This window comes from Polypterus senegalus, chromosome 15, assembly GCF_016835505.1.
Source record: "Polypterus senegalus isolate Bchr_013 chromosome 15, ASM1683550v1, whole genome shotgun sequence".
Lineage (NCBI taxonomy): Eukaryota > Metazoa > Chordata > Cladistia > Polypteriformes > Polypteridae > Polypterus > Polypterus senegalus.
In genome coordinates, this window is record NC_053168.1 from 107,303,384 (window position 1) to 107,317,677 (window position 14,294).

Genomic DNA, 14,294 nt, shown 5'->3' on the forward strand with positions numbered 1-14,294 from the left:
CCTCAGTCGAATTTTTCTAGGGAGCCCTGGATACGCATACATAATACCATATTCTAAGGGAGTGTTGAGCCACTAGATTTCTAGTTAATATATTACAATTAATGTTAATTACTAGCACAATGCATACAGTAAAGTTTTAGGGCAAAATTTTCAAACTGTTTCTAACTAAGTCAGTACAAGTTTGTCCCCAACCACTTACCCAATGTGAACTCAAATGCAACACTGAAATTCTGCTAGAAAAGCAGTGACATTTGAGTAATCGATTTCCTGCTCGTAGACAGCGAAAAAAAAATTATATCTTCAGAACACGCCTTAAACTTCCTTCAATATAACGTGTATGTACTGTATGTATACATCTAATATGTAGTGAAAAAGTGTATATAAAGTGTGTGCCTGAATAATGTTTAACCAAAGACATTTCAATGAAAAGTTGCAGCCACTATTTTTAAAGAAGTATTTTATTCAGTGTCCACATCACAAATGCATACAAAAATAAGGAATAGTTTTCCTGTTTTAAAACAAAACAAAACAAACAAAAAAAAAAAAAATTCAGAGCTTAGGAACAAGCTATCTTACAGCCAGAGAGATACCAAACATAAATTCAACCAAAGGAGTTTGAAAAACATTCAGTGATTTGCTTGTTGTTGCTGTGCTCCTTAATCTTCCAGCTGTGGTGTAGTTCAGAATGTACAGTATATATGAATTTAATTAAAAGAACAAAGCAAGCATTTTATAATAAATATAAAATAATAATAATAATAATAAACATCCCTTTGCCAAAGTGGTATAAATACTCTAAATGGAAATGTGACCGCAAGATTTCACTAACTCTGATGGCTTTATTAAGGCTCTACATGTACACAGAAATATACTGTATGTTATATGCCTTTTTGTGCTTTAAATTAAAGATATGTTGTTCCTTTTTTACTTGTGCTTTCACAATAAAACAACTATAGTATCACATAACTGAAACTATTCTAAATAAAAAAATAAAATGCATCTGCAGTTAGAAAAAAATAAGGAAACTGGGCGTAAAAATCAGAAGTAATCCCTCTAAAATAGGAGAAGAATATGAGGTAATCCTCTAGGTAGGACAAAAAAATCAGGTGAAGCAAAGGATAAATATGCTTTCCTCACAAAAGTACAGTATGGTGAAATTGGGATCAAAATCACAAAGGGTTCATACAATTTCTACAGAGTGTAAAAATCTCACATGTTGAACTGCCCATCTTTAAGCTCTCTGATAACTTATATTCCTCTTTATAATTGTGAGTGCCAGTGCCAGCCATGTGGGCAACACAGGTGCATTGGCAGAAACTTATGCCAGGCTATTGTGGCACACATCCTTGTATTAAGTCATCCTTCAGTTTGTTCATCTTCTGAATGCAGTTTCCTTGGCACAGTCTTGTGGGAAGCCAATGCTTCCAGTATCTACGAAGCAGTGGATGAAAGATAGGCATCAATCCTGGATGGGATGTCAGGCCATTACAGGATACACATAAATGTATACACATAATTAATTCTTTACAAAGCCACTTCAGTGCCGCCAATAAGCATAACGCCATGTCATGGTAAAATATCATTTTATGGAGCACAAAAAGATTAGAAAATAAATAAACACAAAAACAGTCACCCTTTTCCAAAGTGATAAACTGAAAGGATAATACTTAAACCTTTTAAACTTAACCAAAATCGCTCATCTTCCCTTTAAAGTTTCCTCTTCTGCAGTATGCATAAGAAAATCAAGAGAGACATAATTAAGGCTAAAAGTGAAACCGAGAAGATAATTCAATGCAAAATTACTCCTTCCTAAACTGAACTATTATATCAAGTAAGAGTAAATTCCTCCAAATAAGGAAAAACAAAAATCTGAAAAGTATGCTTTTGGAGATATTGCAGAGATCCATGGAATGACACAAATCATCCCCTTATCAAGGGTAGAAAAAAGAGCCATTTTACTTTCTCCCTTCATTGTCTTCAGCCAGTGATTTGGTTTAACGGCTGCCTTGCATGAGACATTTCCTGGTTCTAGGGGATGTTTCCTGCAGCACATTGATGGAGGAAATCAAATGCTGTGGTAAAATGCCAAAGAAATAAGAGGAGGTGCCTAATGTGGGCAGACTGTGACTTTCCACAGGATCACTTAGTACCCGAGAAACCTTGTAAAAATGATCTATCAGTTTTTTCTTAATTTTGCCAAAATTTTTTACATTTTATTAGATATACAAAAAAAAAAAAAGAAAGTTAAACCAACCTATATCCAGATATGAAAGCATACTGCTGAAAATTAAAATGGCAGCTGGAGGATCTTTAAATATAAAGTATAAATTACACCAGCACTTGACTGACATATTACAAAAATACTGTTTTTGCTTCTTTTCTATTTTTTTTCACATGTGCTACATTAATCAAAAGTTGCTTTGTAGTTAAAAACACACAGTTAGCTTGGCAAACTTTGTTATAATAGCATCAAGCTAAATACTTGGTCATTTCATCTGTTTGGCAGTCTTCTTTTCAACAATAAAAAATCCAACATTTCATCTTGACTCACTACACCTCCAACAAAATTAAAAAAAAAACTCTTCTGATTACGTATAAATCTCATTGTTCATCAGAGCACTTGTGAATAGTTTAATATTGTTCTTCTGCGATGCCAAAAGTGATGTGGTGTCCATACTTTCACCTATAGTAATACATAGAAAATATCCCAACAAAAATGTGATATTTCTTTGGATGTTTCCAGAACTCCATGCACTTTGTGACTGCACACAAACTCACACATTTATGAAGAAGTGCGTATGTGCAACACTGTACGTGTGTGGGGGGTTGTAAATGGCTATGTGCATAAAATGTTCATTCAGCTTTAAAAATGGTGCTGCCCTCGAGTTATGTGTGAGGAAAACTCGTACCTATCCTGACTACGGTGGCCACACAAGTTGCATTCAAAAGGGTCTCGGAAGCCGTGGCATCCCATGTGGATGGTGTACATGACGTGATCAAGGAACAACACCCGACAGTGGTTACATCTGTACACTCGCACTGGCTCACCATCATTGCTTATGACTCGGAAGCCTTCAGCTGACAGTTCCATGCCAGCCCTCATGAGATCATACGGTCTGCTTTGCTCATCTTTCAATGTCGGTACTCCATTTCTGGCTTGGGGTGCAATGTGATTAGTCAGGTAGATGAGCCCCCCGGTCCCTGCTCGCTCTTCAACATTGCTTTCTGTGTCGGTTGAGTCCTGGCAGCTGTTGCTTGGTGAAGCATCCTGCTCTGTAGAAATGGACTTAGCCTTGGAGAGGAGGAGCAGGTTTTCCACAGCACTGTCCTGGGCTGAATGACCATGAGCACTGCCGTTGTTGCGACTATGGTTATCAGGAAGCGGCTTGTGCAGTGGGAATATTGGACTGATGACCACATCTGATGATGCTGGAGGGGTTTGTACTAATGGACGTAAAGATTCTGCTCCCAGGTAGCTGATAGCACTGTTGATTGCCTGGTCCATGACATGAGGCTGCATTAATTCACTATCCTTTTCGTAACTGTTTGAATTACCATCGTAGGACAGATCAGACAACCTCTTCTCACCTGTGGCAAGAGAACAACAAAATGCTTTAGGCACACAGCCATTTGTAGGATAACTTAAGCAATTAATAAACAGATACATGTTTAAAGGTAGGAACACACCTAGGAAAAATCACTTTGCATATGTGCTACTTGATTAATTCAATATTTTACATGCCAACATATTTCAGTCCCCATAGTTAGTCAAACCACACAGCAGATAGGTTGCTTATATGCAGCTAATCAAAACTCTTCTAAGAAAGCCTGATTATGTACTGTACATGTCAATAAGTAGACTGTATAAAATCAGCTATTGTTTAAATCAAACAGTTAAATATTTAAAGGCTGTCATGGGAGATGCATTATGTCCAGAAGAAGCATAACATTTAAACTATTTATTTATTTATTTTTATTTTTTTTAACATTTTATTGAATTTATTAAAATCAAATAACATTCCATACAAGCAGGTCAAATTTTACAAAACTAGGTTTGAATCAAATCAACCCCCACCCAAGAGAAAGAGAGATAGGACAATAGAGTAAAACTTTAATAGTAGGAAAAATAAATAAGTAAATAAATAAATACATTTTAAATAAATAAACAGATGAAACTGTTGCAAGTAAGCGAAAAATCGTGAAGCAGTGACTGAGGTAATCCTGTCTGAAGAAAGAAATGTACAAGCTTTGCTCATGTGCTAGACTACAGTCTGTAGCAACATTTAAATGAGTTTGATTATTTAGGAACAGTAAACAAAATAAAGCTTTGCTGCAGTCACAGAATATACGATCAACGAGAATCACAATCATTCTTCCTAATCTTAAGGAGGTGAATCCATATCAGCAGCAAAGATTAGCAGCGAGATCAGTCTCACTAATTAGTTAATCCAATCAGAATGCACATAGGAATATTGACTAAGGTATACCTGAAATTAAACTTGGCATTAGGAAGGATTGGAAAAGAAACAATCTTGGTAATAATCCAGTAATATCTGTCCTTGAGCATACCAAAAATTAAGTTTGGATGCCAAATACTGATGGGTTCTTTACAAACCCTTCCTATACAGAGAAAATTGTTCTCATTTCCTATTATAGTTCTCTTTCTATCTAAAACACAAGAAAAGAGAAGCCTAAATATGGAGGACTTGTAGGACTACAATTGTAGTGCCACTTGCTTTGTTTCTTGATTCATTTTTGGCAACTTGCAGTTCCAAAGAGACATAATGATTAATTGTGAAAAAAAGACGATAAAGTTTCACCAAGGTCACTGACATTAAAAGTGAGTCCTACAAGGAAATCCACAATTACCAGGTGAGAGAATGAAAACAGAAATTTCAATTCACTGTACTATGCACTAGACAAATGTTGAAAATGTTTGTTAAAGCTTACTGGAAAGGGTAAATGAAAAAGACGTAGGAGAGACAATGGTGCATGCAGGATTTGGACTGTGCTTGGTTTGAAGCTGATAACAAGAACATCTACAGCATACAAATTTATAAGAAGCTTAGTTCATTTTTTATAAAATGTCAATGTGCTTACGCAAACACAAACAAATATATAAAAGATGGATGTGCACACTGTATATTCATGAATATTTGGCTTCCCAAAAAACTCTGCTTGTATCATGTTAAAGCCTAATTTGGTGAGGCCAGGTTCTCTTATGTCACAGATGTACCTGGCTGTGCCATGCCTAGCAACGATATTTAAATACTTGGCAGGCCATGGATGAAAGTGCACCACCCTGTGGAACTATGAGTGGTGCTATCAGTCATATAAAGGCTAATTTTCATTAACTCTCAGGGGGACTATGTTGAAAAAGAGCAAAACTGAACAAAAGAATTACAGTATTTACGTTCAAAACAAGGTTAACAAAAAGAAAATCTGAAATAGAGTAAAGAGAGAATAGGAACAATTTCATCAGTATTGACATTGCTGGCAGAAAATGATCTGGAGGACAATTTAAGGAATGCACATCAGGAAGCCATTTCACCTAAAACTTTTTTTTATCGTTTTATTAAAATTAGATTTTTTGGTAAGTTATGTGTAAATGCAACAGTAATAAACAGTCATTTTTTCTGAAGGGATCATTTCCTTGAATAACTTTAATTATTCCTTAATGAACTAAATGAATAAATGGCAGGAAGGTTTAGACGCCCATCAAGTCCAGTATGAAGTGACGTTTCAGAAATGAATATACATGAGTAAAAAGGAATGCAAACCATACACAAACTAGTTCAGGAAACGTTGTTAGATGTATTGGTGACTTTAAACTGGCCCTGCATAAGTGAATGTGTGTGTAAGCAGTCTTTCTGACAGACCATAGCATTTTGTCTAGGGTTGATTCCTGCCTTGCATTTAATGTTAGCAGGAGAGGTCCTGACTACCCGTGACCCCAGAATGGATGGATGGCTCGGCAGATATCGAAAGGGGATTAGTCTCTCCTTATTATTTGGGAAAAATAGCTTATAAGGCATGGCTACAGTTGTTTTCTGTAATTTCAAAAGATGGAAACCTTTCTATTGAAATGAAGACCCAAATGGTACAGTTCATAATCCCTATGAGTTATTCAATCAGCTTACTTTATATATGACATTGTCAGGGTGTCAGTATTTTGATTACATGGTGTGATTTTAATTGTCCATTTGTGCCCTTTTTCTTTCCTAGTTATTAAATAAAAAGTATGTAACAATCCTGCCTAGCCTCTGCCAGCTGATTTTGCTACTGATCTATGAAAGTGACCACAAACGTGGATGCCATAGCTTTTTCAATAGCAGAAAGGCAAACCAATGTTTTCAAGAGAGGTCACAGTAAAACTTAATTTTGTTGTACATCTCGCCACGTATTAAATGCTGGATTCAACATAGCATCCAATTTGTTAGGTAAAATTATACTTTTTAGGGAAAATTGTATTTTTAGGAGAAACTTTTAGACTTCTTCATATAGATAGGGTTAAACCTTTCAAGCTTCACACTGTATCTGCTTTCTCTAATTTAAAGAGCTGATATACAGTATTTTAGCACACAGATTTAAAATAACTGTACAGCCAGATTGTGGAATTGTCATTGCTTAGTGTGTATGCAATTTATGTGAGGCGAAGTAGGTGGCTTGTATGTTTTTCAGTTAGCAAGCAAGGCTAGTGTAACAAATTCATTATGCTTGACACAGGTGGTAAAAAGTGGAACAGCTGAGTTATGTTAGCAGGTGTAATTTGTGATGATTTAGAGAGGGGTTGGAAAGACAAGACCAAGCAGACATTGAGACACTGCTGTGTTGTTTATGCTTTAAAGTAACTACTGGTAAATGACTGTATCTTTAGGCGGCACGGTGGCACCGTAGTTAATGCTGTCCATTCCAGACTTCAGATTTTGAATCGGGTGCCCAGTCAGTCTGTTTTGAATTTGCATGTCCTCCACATGTCTGCATGGGGTTTGTTCCAGGTGCTCCCATTTTCCTCCACTATCAGAAATACATGTTTTAGATTAATTATCAGTTGTAAACTGACCTACCGTGAATGTGTGTATAAGAGGGTCCTGTAATGAAATGGTGCTATGTGCATTGCATTTATTGAGAAAGACCTCTTAATTGGATTAGGCAAACGTGACAATGTAATTTTAAAAAAATAATGATAAATGAGAATGTTCTGTCTTTCTTGTTAAAGCGCTTTTTTTTTAAAATAACTTCCTCTTCCTATCCTATTATTTTGATAATAGCCATGTTTGAACCGTAAATAATATGAGTTTTACTAATTCTTTGTTGATATTAGGAAAGCCTGGTACCTTGACTGTGCTGTCCAGATCATCCCACCTCTATGATTTTTAGGCTGTCTGCAGAAAATAAGGGTCATTAATCTGTCCAGCCATTTTCAATTGCTTTTCCCTGGTCAGTGTCCACTGGAGTTGGTTCCAGTTTTGGCACAACTGGGTATAAGACAGGAAATTATCCTACAGTGGATGTTATGTCTATTGTGGGCCTAATATTACTTCATAAAAATGTAACAGCTTTTTTAAGTCATCATGCTAAGGAAACTGCCTTACAATAACAGAGATGGCAGTATGTCTCAAAAAATGTGAATGAACACCCATTCTGGGGGCAGAGTATCCTAGTATAAATATTATAACAAGTAAGTCAATGGATAATCTTGTAATGATACTGATCTATTGCAAGCATAAAACAAAGCTTTCCTAAAACATATTTTGATGAACATATTTGCAAATTAAGCAGACGGTTAGCCCTTACCCACAAACTTCTGAGGCATAGAGCTCTTACGTTTGGCTACGTTACTAGCTAGTCTGTCTAGCACCAAGGCTCTCTCTGCTCCCATCTTGCTTAAGTCTTCACTCATCTCATTGTGGTTGCTTTCTTCCTTTACTACTGGAAAGCAAAATAGAAATGTGTAGTTTAGGATTCAGCAAAAAATAAAGTTTTCATGCACCAAAGCTCATATTATTGCTACCCTAGGTGTTCACTGAAGAGAAAGCAGCATTCAGTGATTTTGATGGCTGGTGATGTCCTAACCATTACAGTAGCACAGCACATCAGAGTCTCTTTGCAGGGACACATTGACATTACTGGCAAATATATTGTTAGCCAGAGAACAAAAAGGAAAAATGCACCCTGAAAGGAAGACAATTGTAAGTTAGGAGTACACTCAGCAAAAGTAAAATGTGGCTGAACCCAAGAATACTTTCTAGACTAATACACATTGCAAAGATATAATAGGGACACCGATGCATAATGTGTGCTATTATATAAATGCAGTAATTCTCAAACTTATTTCCTCCCATCTGTTTTAATAAGTACCTTTTATAGTGAGTATAACTGCAATGCAGTTTACAGTACTAGTGGTGTGTGTGTGTGTATACATACACACACTTACACACACATTGCTAATAGTGTAGTATATATATATAAATATATATACTTTTGCTATTTATGTTAAAATAGAGTGAAAATATATATAAACCTAATGTTGCATGTTTGATTTACTTATGCATGAGTTTGTCTGTGGTGCCTTGTGTTTAAAAGTATAATTTTGTGAAAAGGACGCATTTATTTTCTTCCTACATTCATTCAATTGCTTTATTATGTTATTGCAATTTATTGTATTTGACATGCAAATTTATATTACACAGTGTATCTGGTAAATGCTAATTGAAATATTAATTATAATAGTGTTTTTCAGCAATTACACTAACTACCACAATAAAACGCATTAACAGTAAAGTAAATTTGGGAAACGTTTACCAGTTAGTTCTGTTTCTGAACTCTGTTTTCCAGTGTAGAGTTGTAGGGAGCTTAAGCCTGCCCTGGCAGCACAGTGAGAATTAATCTTACTCAGCTTGCCCGTCTACTACTGTATGCATGCACTCTGAACCAGTTTAGAGGAACATGAATTTACCAGAGAATGCCCATGCTACTAAACAGAGAACATGCAAATTGTCCAAACATCAAATCCCAGCCACATGTACACATTTATTTGTGCAACAGAAGGTCCTGGTGGCAAAATCTAACTGTTTGATTAAAGAAAGTGTTTAAAAGGTTCATGGAACCTCTTTATAACTGACTTTTCAAATTGAATATTCCCACTAATTAATGCCTAAACTAAACCATAAAAGAAATCATCCTAACGACCTGGGATGGTCGTTTTTTGTGATAACTTTTTTAGTCTTGTATGTGCCTCCAAAGATAAAATGCATGCTTTACAAAATAAAAGAAATTGGTTGTTGTACCTTTGTGCCATTACAGTAAGTGGATGGTTTCATTGTTTTAACTTGTTTTAAATATGAACCAAGTATTGTTGAATCTGTCAACTTAAAATGCAGAAAGCAATGATAAGTTGCAAAATATTTTCTAGACCACCATTTGTCAGCAACATTGACAATTATCTTAAAGTTACATCTATTACATGTTCTTGGTTATCTGGGGACTGCTATGTCGTTAGGGAAATAATTACTAATAAAGATAAAATAAAAATCTTGATAGTGCTGAACTCCCTTTTAACTAGTATTTCTTTTATATAGAAAGCACTTTAATTAAAGTACACATAAAACTGCTTACTTTATATCTAATGCACTGAATATGTGAAGGAGACTCCAAGATTTATTTGCCAGTTTTCCACTGATTTTTTTAACAACTAGGAGTATTTGCTTTTTAATACTTTGTCAGCCATCCCGATAAACAGTATGTTTTGTCTTTGGAGGTAATTTTTCATTTGACTTAGAAATAGGAGTATTTTAATAATATTTTAATAAAGCATAACCCATCTCCACTGCTTTGCTAGGCATTGTCAGAGCTGGCAATTCCTGACTTAGGAGTGTTGTCTCCACACTAGTTAGATGCATCCATTTGTTATAGAATGCTCTATCTAAAGAATTCAAACAGTAAAAGGTTGCCTTGACCACACAATAGAGGATCTGATCTGATACCTATTGATAATTAAATTAAATTACATTTAGCTTATGATTCATTTCAAGTAAATTTCTGAGTGTACAGTGCTTTTTATTGAGTACAAGTTCAGAGCTCTCACGTTTCCAAACAATGCAACATTTAATAGAGAAATGGTTCTCAATGATTTATACAAACAAACACTAATACTAGCATAATACTATTAATATGTTGCATGTAATCCATTGATGTCCACCATGTAGTTCTTTTAGTACTGTTATGTAGCATATCTAGCTTCTGTACTCCTGGCTGTTGCATAATATACTTATACTGGTGGCCAGTTACTAAGGAAATAACCACTTCTCTTTATTTAACACAGAAGTAGGAGATAAGACCTAGTGGTTACGATGTTGAACCTGAAACTTCAGGGTCACAGGCTTAAGTGTAATACTGTAACACCTCAGTTAAGTTTCTGTATCATTGATCAAGCTATTCAGTGTCCTACACAACGTGAAACTGTAATGACATCTCACCATTCACAATCTGTGTGCTAGCTAGCAATGTTTTATAGAGCTGCACAAATATCTTTAGAGAATACACACTGTCCACCAGCTTGGATGTAGTTGTTTCCTGTCACTTTTAAAGTACATGCATGCTTTAACAGACACAGACTGAGCTTAACAGTGGGGCTTAGGAACACCAAATGTTGTTTCAAAACTTTATCTAGCTGTCATTATATTCGTTCGCAGAGCTAGTTCAGCAGGTGTAGTAAATTAAACCCCAATGAATTAGACCACAGTAAGTTTTTAATTTATAAAATACATTTTTCCTGAGTTAGTGTTTTTTGCTCATTCTGTTTGTCCATCCATTTTCCAAACCCATTTATCCTAAGCAGGATCATGGAGAAGCTGGAGCCTATCCCAGCAAGCATTAGGCACACTTGCAGGGTGAACACTCTCACGCACAAACGCACACTAAAGCCAATTTAGCATCACCAATCCACCTAACCTTCAAGTTTTGGCCTGTGGGAGGAAGTTGGAACACAATGGACATGAGGAGAACAAGTTCACACACAGGAGATTCCCGGCTGATGTTTATGTCTCTCTGGCTGGATTTCTGTTGGAAAGGTACATCCAATGGTGTCTTTTTAATTGTTTCTTTTTTAACTATTGTTTGTAATGGTGCTGATGAAGACCATTTAATAGTAATGGTAAGGTGTACCTATGTTAAGAATTCTTTCAGAATGAAGTCATCTGATATACTTGGGGTAGGAGTTCTGGTGTCATTGTATTGTACATTTTAGTGCTATATATTTGTTTCCTGTTTACATTCTTTAATACTTAGTATAGAAATTTGTTTTTAACAAAAAGCAAAAAAATAACTTTAGGCTTTGTTGCAACCTCTTTCATTCTGGGTCCTTTGCAAAGTAAGCCTTCAACGACAATTGAAACCAGACATTAATTAAACAAAATCAATAAAGGAGAAAAGCTAGTTTGATCTGCAGTCTGCTCTTTACTACTTAGAAATTATTACTGTTTAAATCCAGACATTAGCCCTCTCATTGTTTGTTTATTTTGTATTTTGCATATTAAAAATGGAAGCAATACAGTTCTACAGTAAGTGTTTGAAGATGCTTGTTAATGCATTGGCCTTTCTGCCTCACTCAGCTTTCCATTTCCTTCAGGCTGTACTATCATATATGATTTTAGTCAGCTAGTATAGTAAATGTCCACCCACATGTTTCTGAGTCTCATTCACTGTGTTTGTGTAGAAGCAAATAGAAAAAGATTTTTAATTACCAATGCAGACATGTTAGAAGACGTTTAAGGACTACTGGGGGACTGAAGCATGCCACATTTATTCTGGTGTGCAACCATATGACTGACTGTTGAATTTTTTTACCTGTGGTAAACAGCAAAATGATCATCTGAAAGCTGCAGAGATATTGTACCTAGTAAAAGTTGGAATGCTATAAAGAGCCTCCTCCCCTTTCTCCCACACATACCCAAAAATGCTATGCTGCATGCATTCTGACGCTCCTAGCAGAGGGCTTACCTGAGTACAAGTTATTTTGAAGCAAGTAGTTGTGACAGCGCTCTTTGTGTTCCTCTAATGAACTGCGCTGTTTGTAGCTCCGGCCACAGTATCCACATTTGTGAGGTTTCCCAACTGGCGAAAATAGAAATGAGTATTAAATGAAAAAAATAAAATATATTTATATATATACAGGGCCTCATTCTACAAACAGTGCAGTGTTTGAAAAACCTTTCACATTTTGATGTTGCACTCCCTACATGACTTGACGTGATGAGCCAATGAAAGAAGGACAGTTCATCTCCTTCCATTGTAGATTTCACTTTCTGCTCAACATATTTTTGTTCATGTGTGTGAGCCAGCTGCAAAGCATGCTTGCGACAAAGAGCATATAACTGAGTCAGTATAGCTCCTCACCCATCAACATCTTCAACACACCAGTCATCACTAAACCTGTAGGCTGTATATTGTCTGAGTAGCATTTGAATAAAACCAGGTTGTGTCTTTTACACATATAAGGAAAATGGAATAAAGATGAGACACTAGTGTCTGTGTATGTAAAGCACTTGAACAGTACATTTTATCTAATAAAGTAAACCACAGATTAACTGACCAAGGAAAGTCTCATTAAAAATGGAATTCTAATACTAATAGTTACCTTTTAATTTTAACAATTCTAAAGTTATGTTTTGCTTAACATTTTTCTTCACTGTGGTTTAATGCTATATACTTTGAAATTCTTCCACCCGTCACTGTTCACTTTATAAATATTACTTCAGTACAAAAATGCAAATATTTTAACATTCTCTTTTAATTTAAAAGAACTGGCACATTTATGAAGTCAAAGGGCATAACCTGAAATAATACAAATCAATTTTTTTCAGTAACTTTACTTGTACAATATGATTGAGTTAAATTAATTTACAAAACACATTTGGCAGTTTTGTTTGCAATTTAAATATACGAGAGACTTTCAAAAAGTTTTTGCATTTTTTTTAACTCTATTTATTAAGAATTTTAAAAACAAATGACATCACTTTTCTACATAGTCATCTTCGTTTGCGAGGCAATTTTCCCAGCGTCATACCAACTTAGTAATGCCCAATTACTACACCTCCCGCCTTCACCGTTTCCAACGAAAATATAAAAGTGCGGAAAGTTTTTGAACGTCCCTTGTACTATCTGCACTTGTGGACACTGATGAAAAGAAAATCTAAAATGTAAACTGGGAAATTGTTCTTTAAAATGAGAGCTTGGCAGAAATGGCCTATTAATACTTTCATTTAAGGAGCTACTGGAAGAGATGCTAGTACAGCTTATATATTAACAAATTAAGAGATATTTACCCTCTACTTCCAATATAAAACCTCCATAATCTTATCCATTTTCTTACCACTTTAAAATAATGCATATGTGGGGAATGAATGTTCAATTCATTAGACTTGTTCAGGATTTTGTTCTAGACTTTAGTTTTTTATTTGAAGATGCCCTTGAAAGACCATGCTTTTTATGTGACTTACTCTACATAATAATGCACTGCAGAGAAATAAATCACATTAAACTAAGCATGCGGCTGATTTTTGAATTCCTTTACAAGCAGTCAACAGCAGCGCGGTCACTTGAAAGCTGCAGATGTACTGTGCCTAGGAAAGTCGGAATATCATAAAGAGATCCTCCTCATTCTCTTTCACAAATACCGTACTACATGCAAGTAAGAGAACAAAGTATGGCATTCCCTTCAACTCATACTTGAATGATAACGTTCAGTAATTTCAAATTATTATTTGTTTTGTGCCCATTGCTGATGACTTTAGCGTAGAGTAGCCTTCAACACATAAAAAATATATTTGAGAATATGCATATATTTTTAAATTTTAAATCATTCAGAATTAACAGTTGTAATTTAATATGAACGCACACTAACGTGTTATATTTGCAGCTTAACTGTTTACATTGCTATTATAATTGAAACATGTTTGATTTTTTAATTTCTAATCCACGTTTTCGGTGTTAACAGTTGCAGCACACATTCACACATCAAGCACGGAGTGTGCTAGCACAACAACTTCTGCTGGTAAATGTTTTGCTGCCTCTGGAGGTGTCAGTTTGCTGTATTTGCTTTTTGCACTGTTTTTAATTTTTTAAGGATTAGTCAAGGTCAGAGACTCTCAATTTTACTAAACATTTTGAACAGAAAAGAGGAAGTTGAGTCAGAAGCGTATCTTTTGGCTACAACTTACTTTCATGCTCCCTTCATTTATTGCATCCTCCTCCACTTTCTCCTCATTAGACTAAACCAACTAGATGATGATAGT

At 35.4% G+C, this 14,294-nt stretch overlaps 1 protein-coding gene across 19 annotated transcripts in view; it reads right to left on the reverse strand.

The window, feature by feature from the left end:
- Nucleotides 1-440: 440 nt before the first annotated feature.
- ikzf1 (IKAROS family zinc finger 1 (Ikaros)) overlaps nt 441-14,294 on the reverse strand; it is an 82,243-nt gene continuing 68,389 nt past the window's right edge. For 8 of the 19 annotated variants that reach the window (XM_039736448.1, XM_039736459.1, XM_039736451.1 and 5 more), the window contains 3 exons: nt 12,001-12,114; nt 7,798-7,932; nt 441-3,588 (listed from right to left, as the gene is read on the reverse strand). In XM_039736448.1, the coding sequence (XP_039592382.1) occupies nt 2,864-3,588; nt 7,798-7,932; nt 12,001-12,114 (974 nt within the window). In that variant the 3' untranslated portion in view covers nt 441-2,863. The remainder of the gene's footprint in view (nt 3,589-7,797; nt 7,933-12,000; nt 12,115-14,294) is intronic. The other 11 variants (XM_039736449.1, XM_039736452.1, XM_039736462.1 and 8 more) reach the window with 4 other exon arrangements.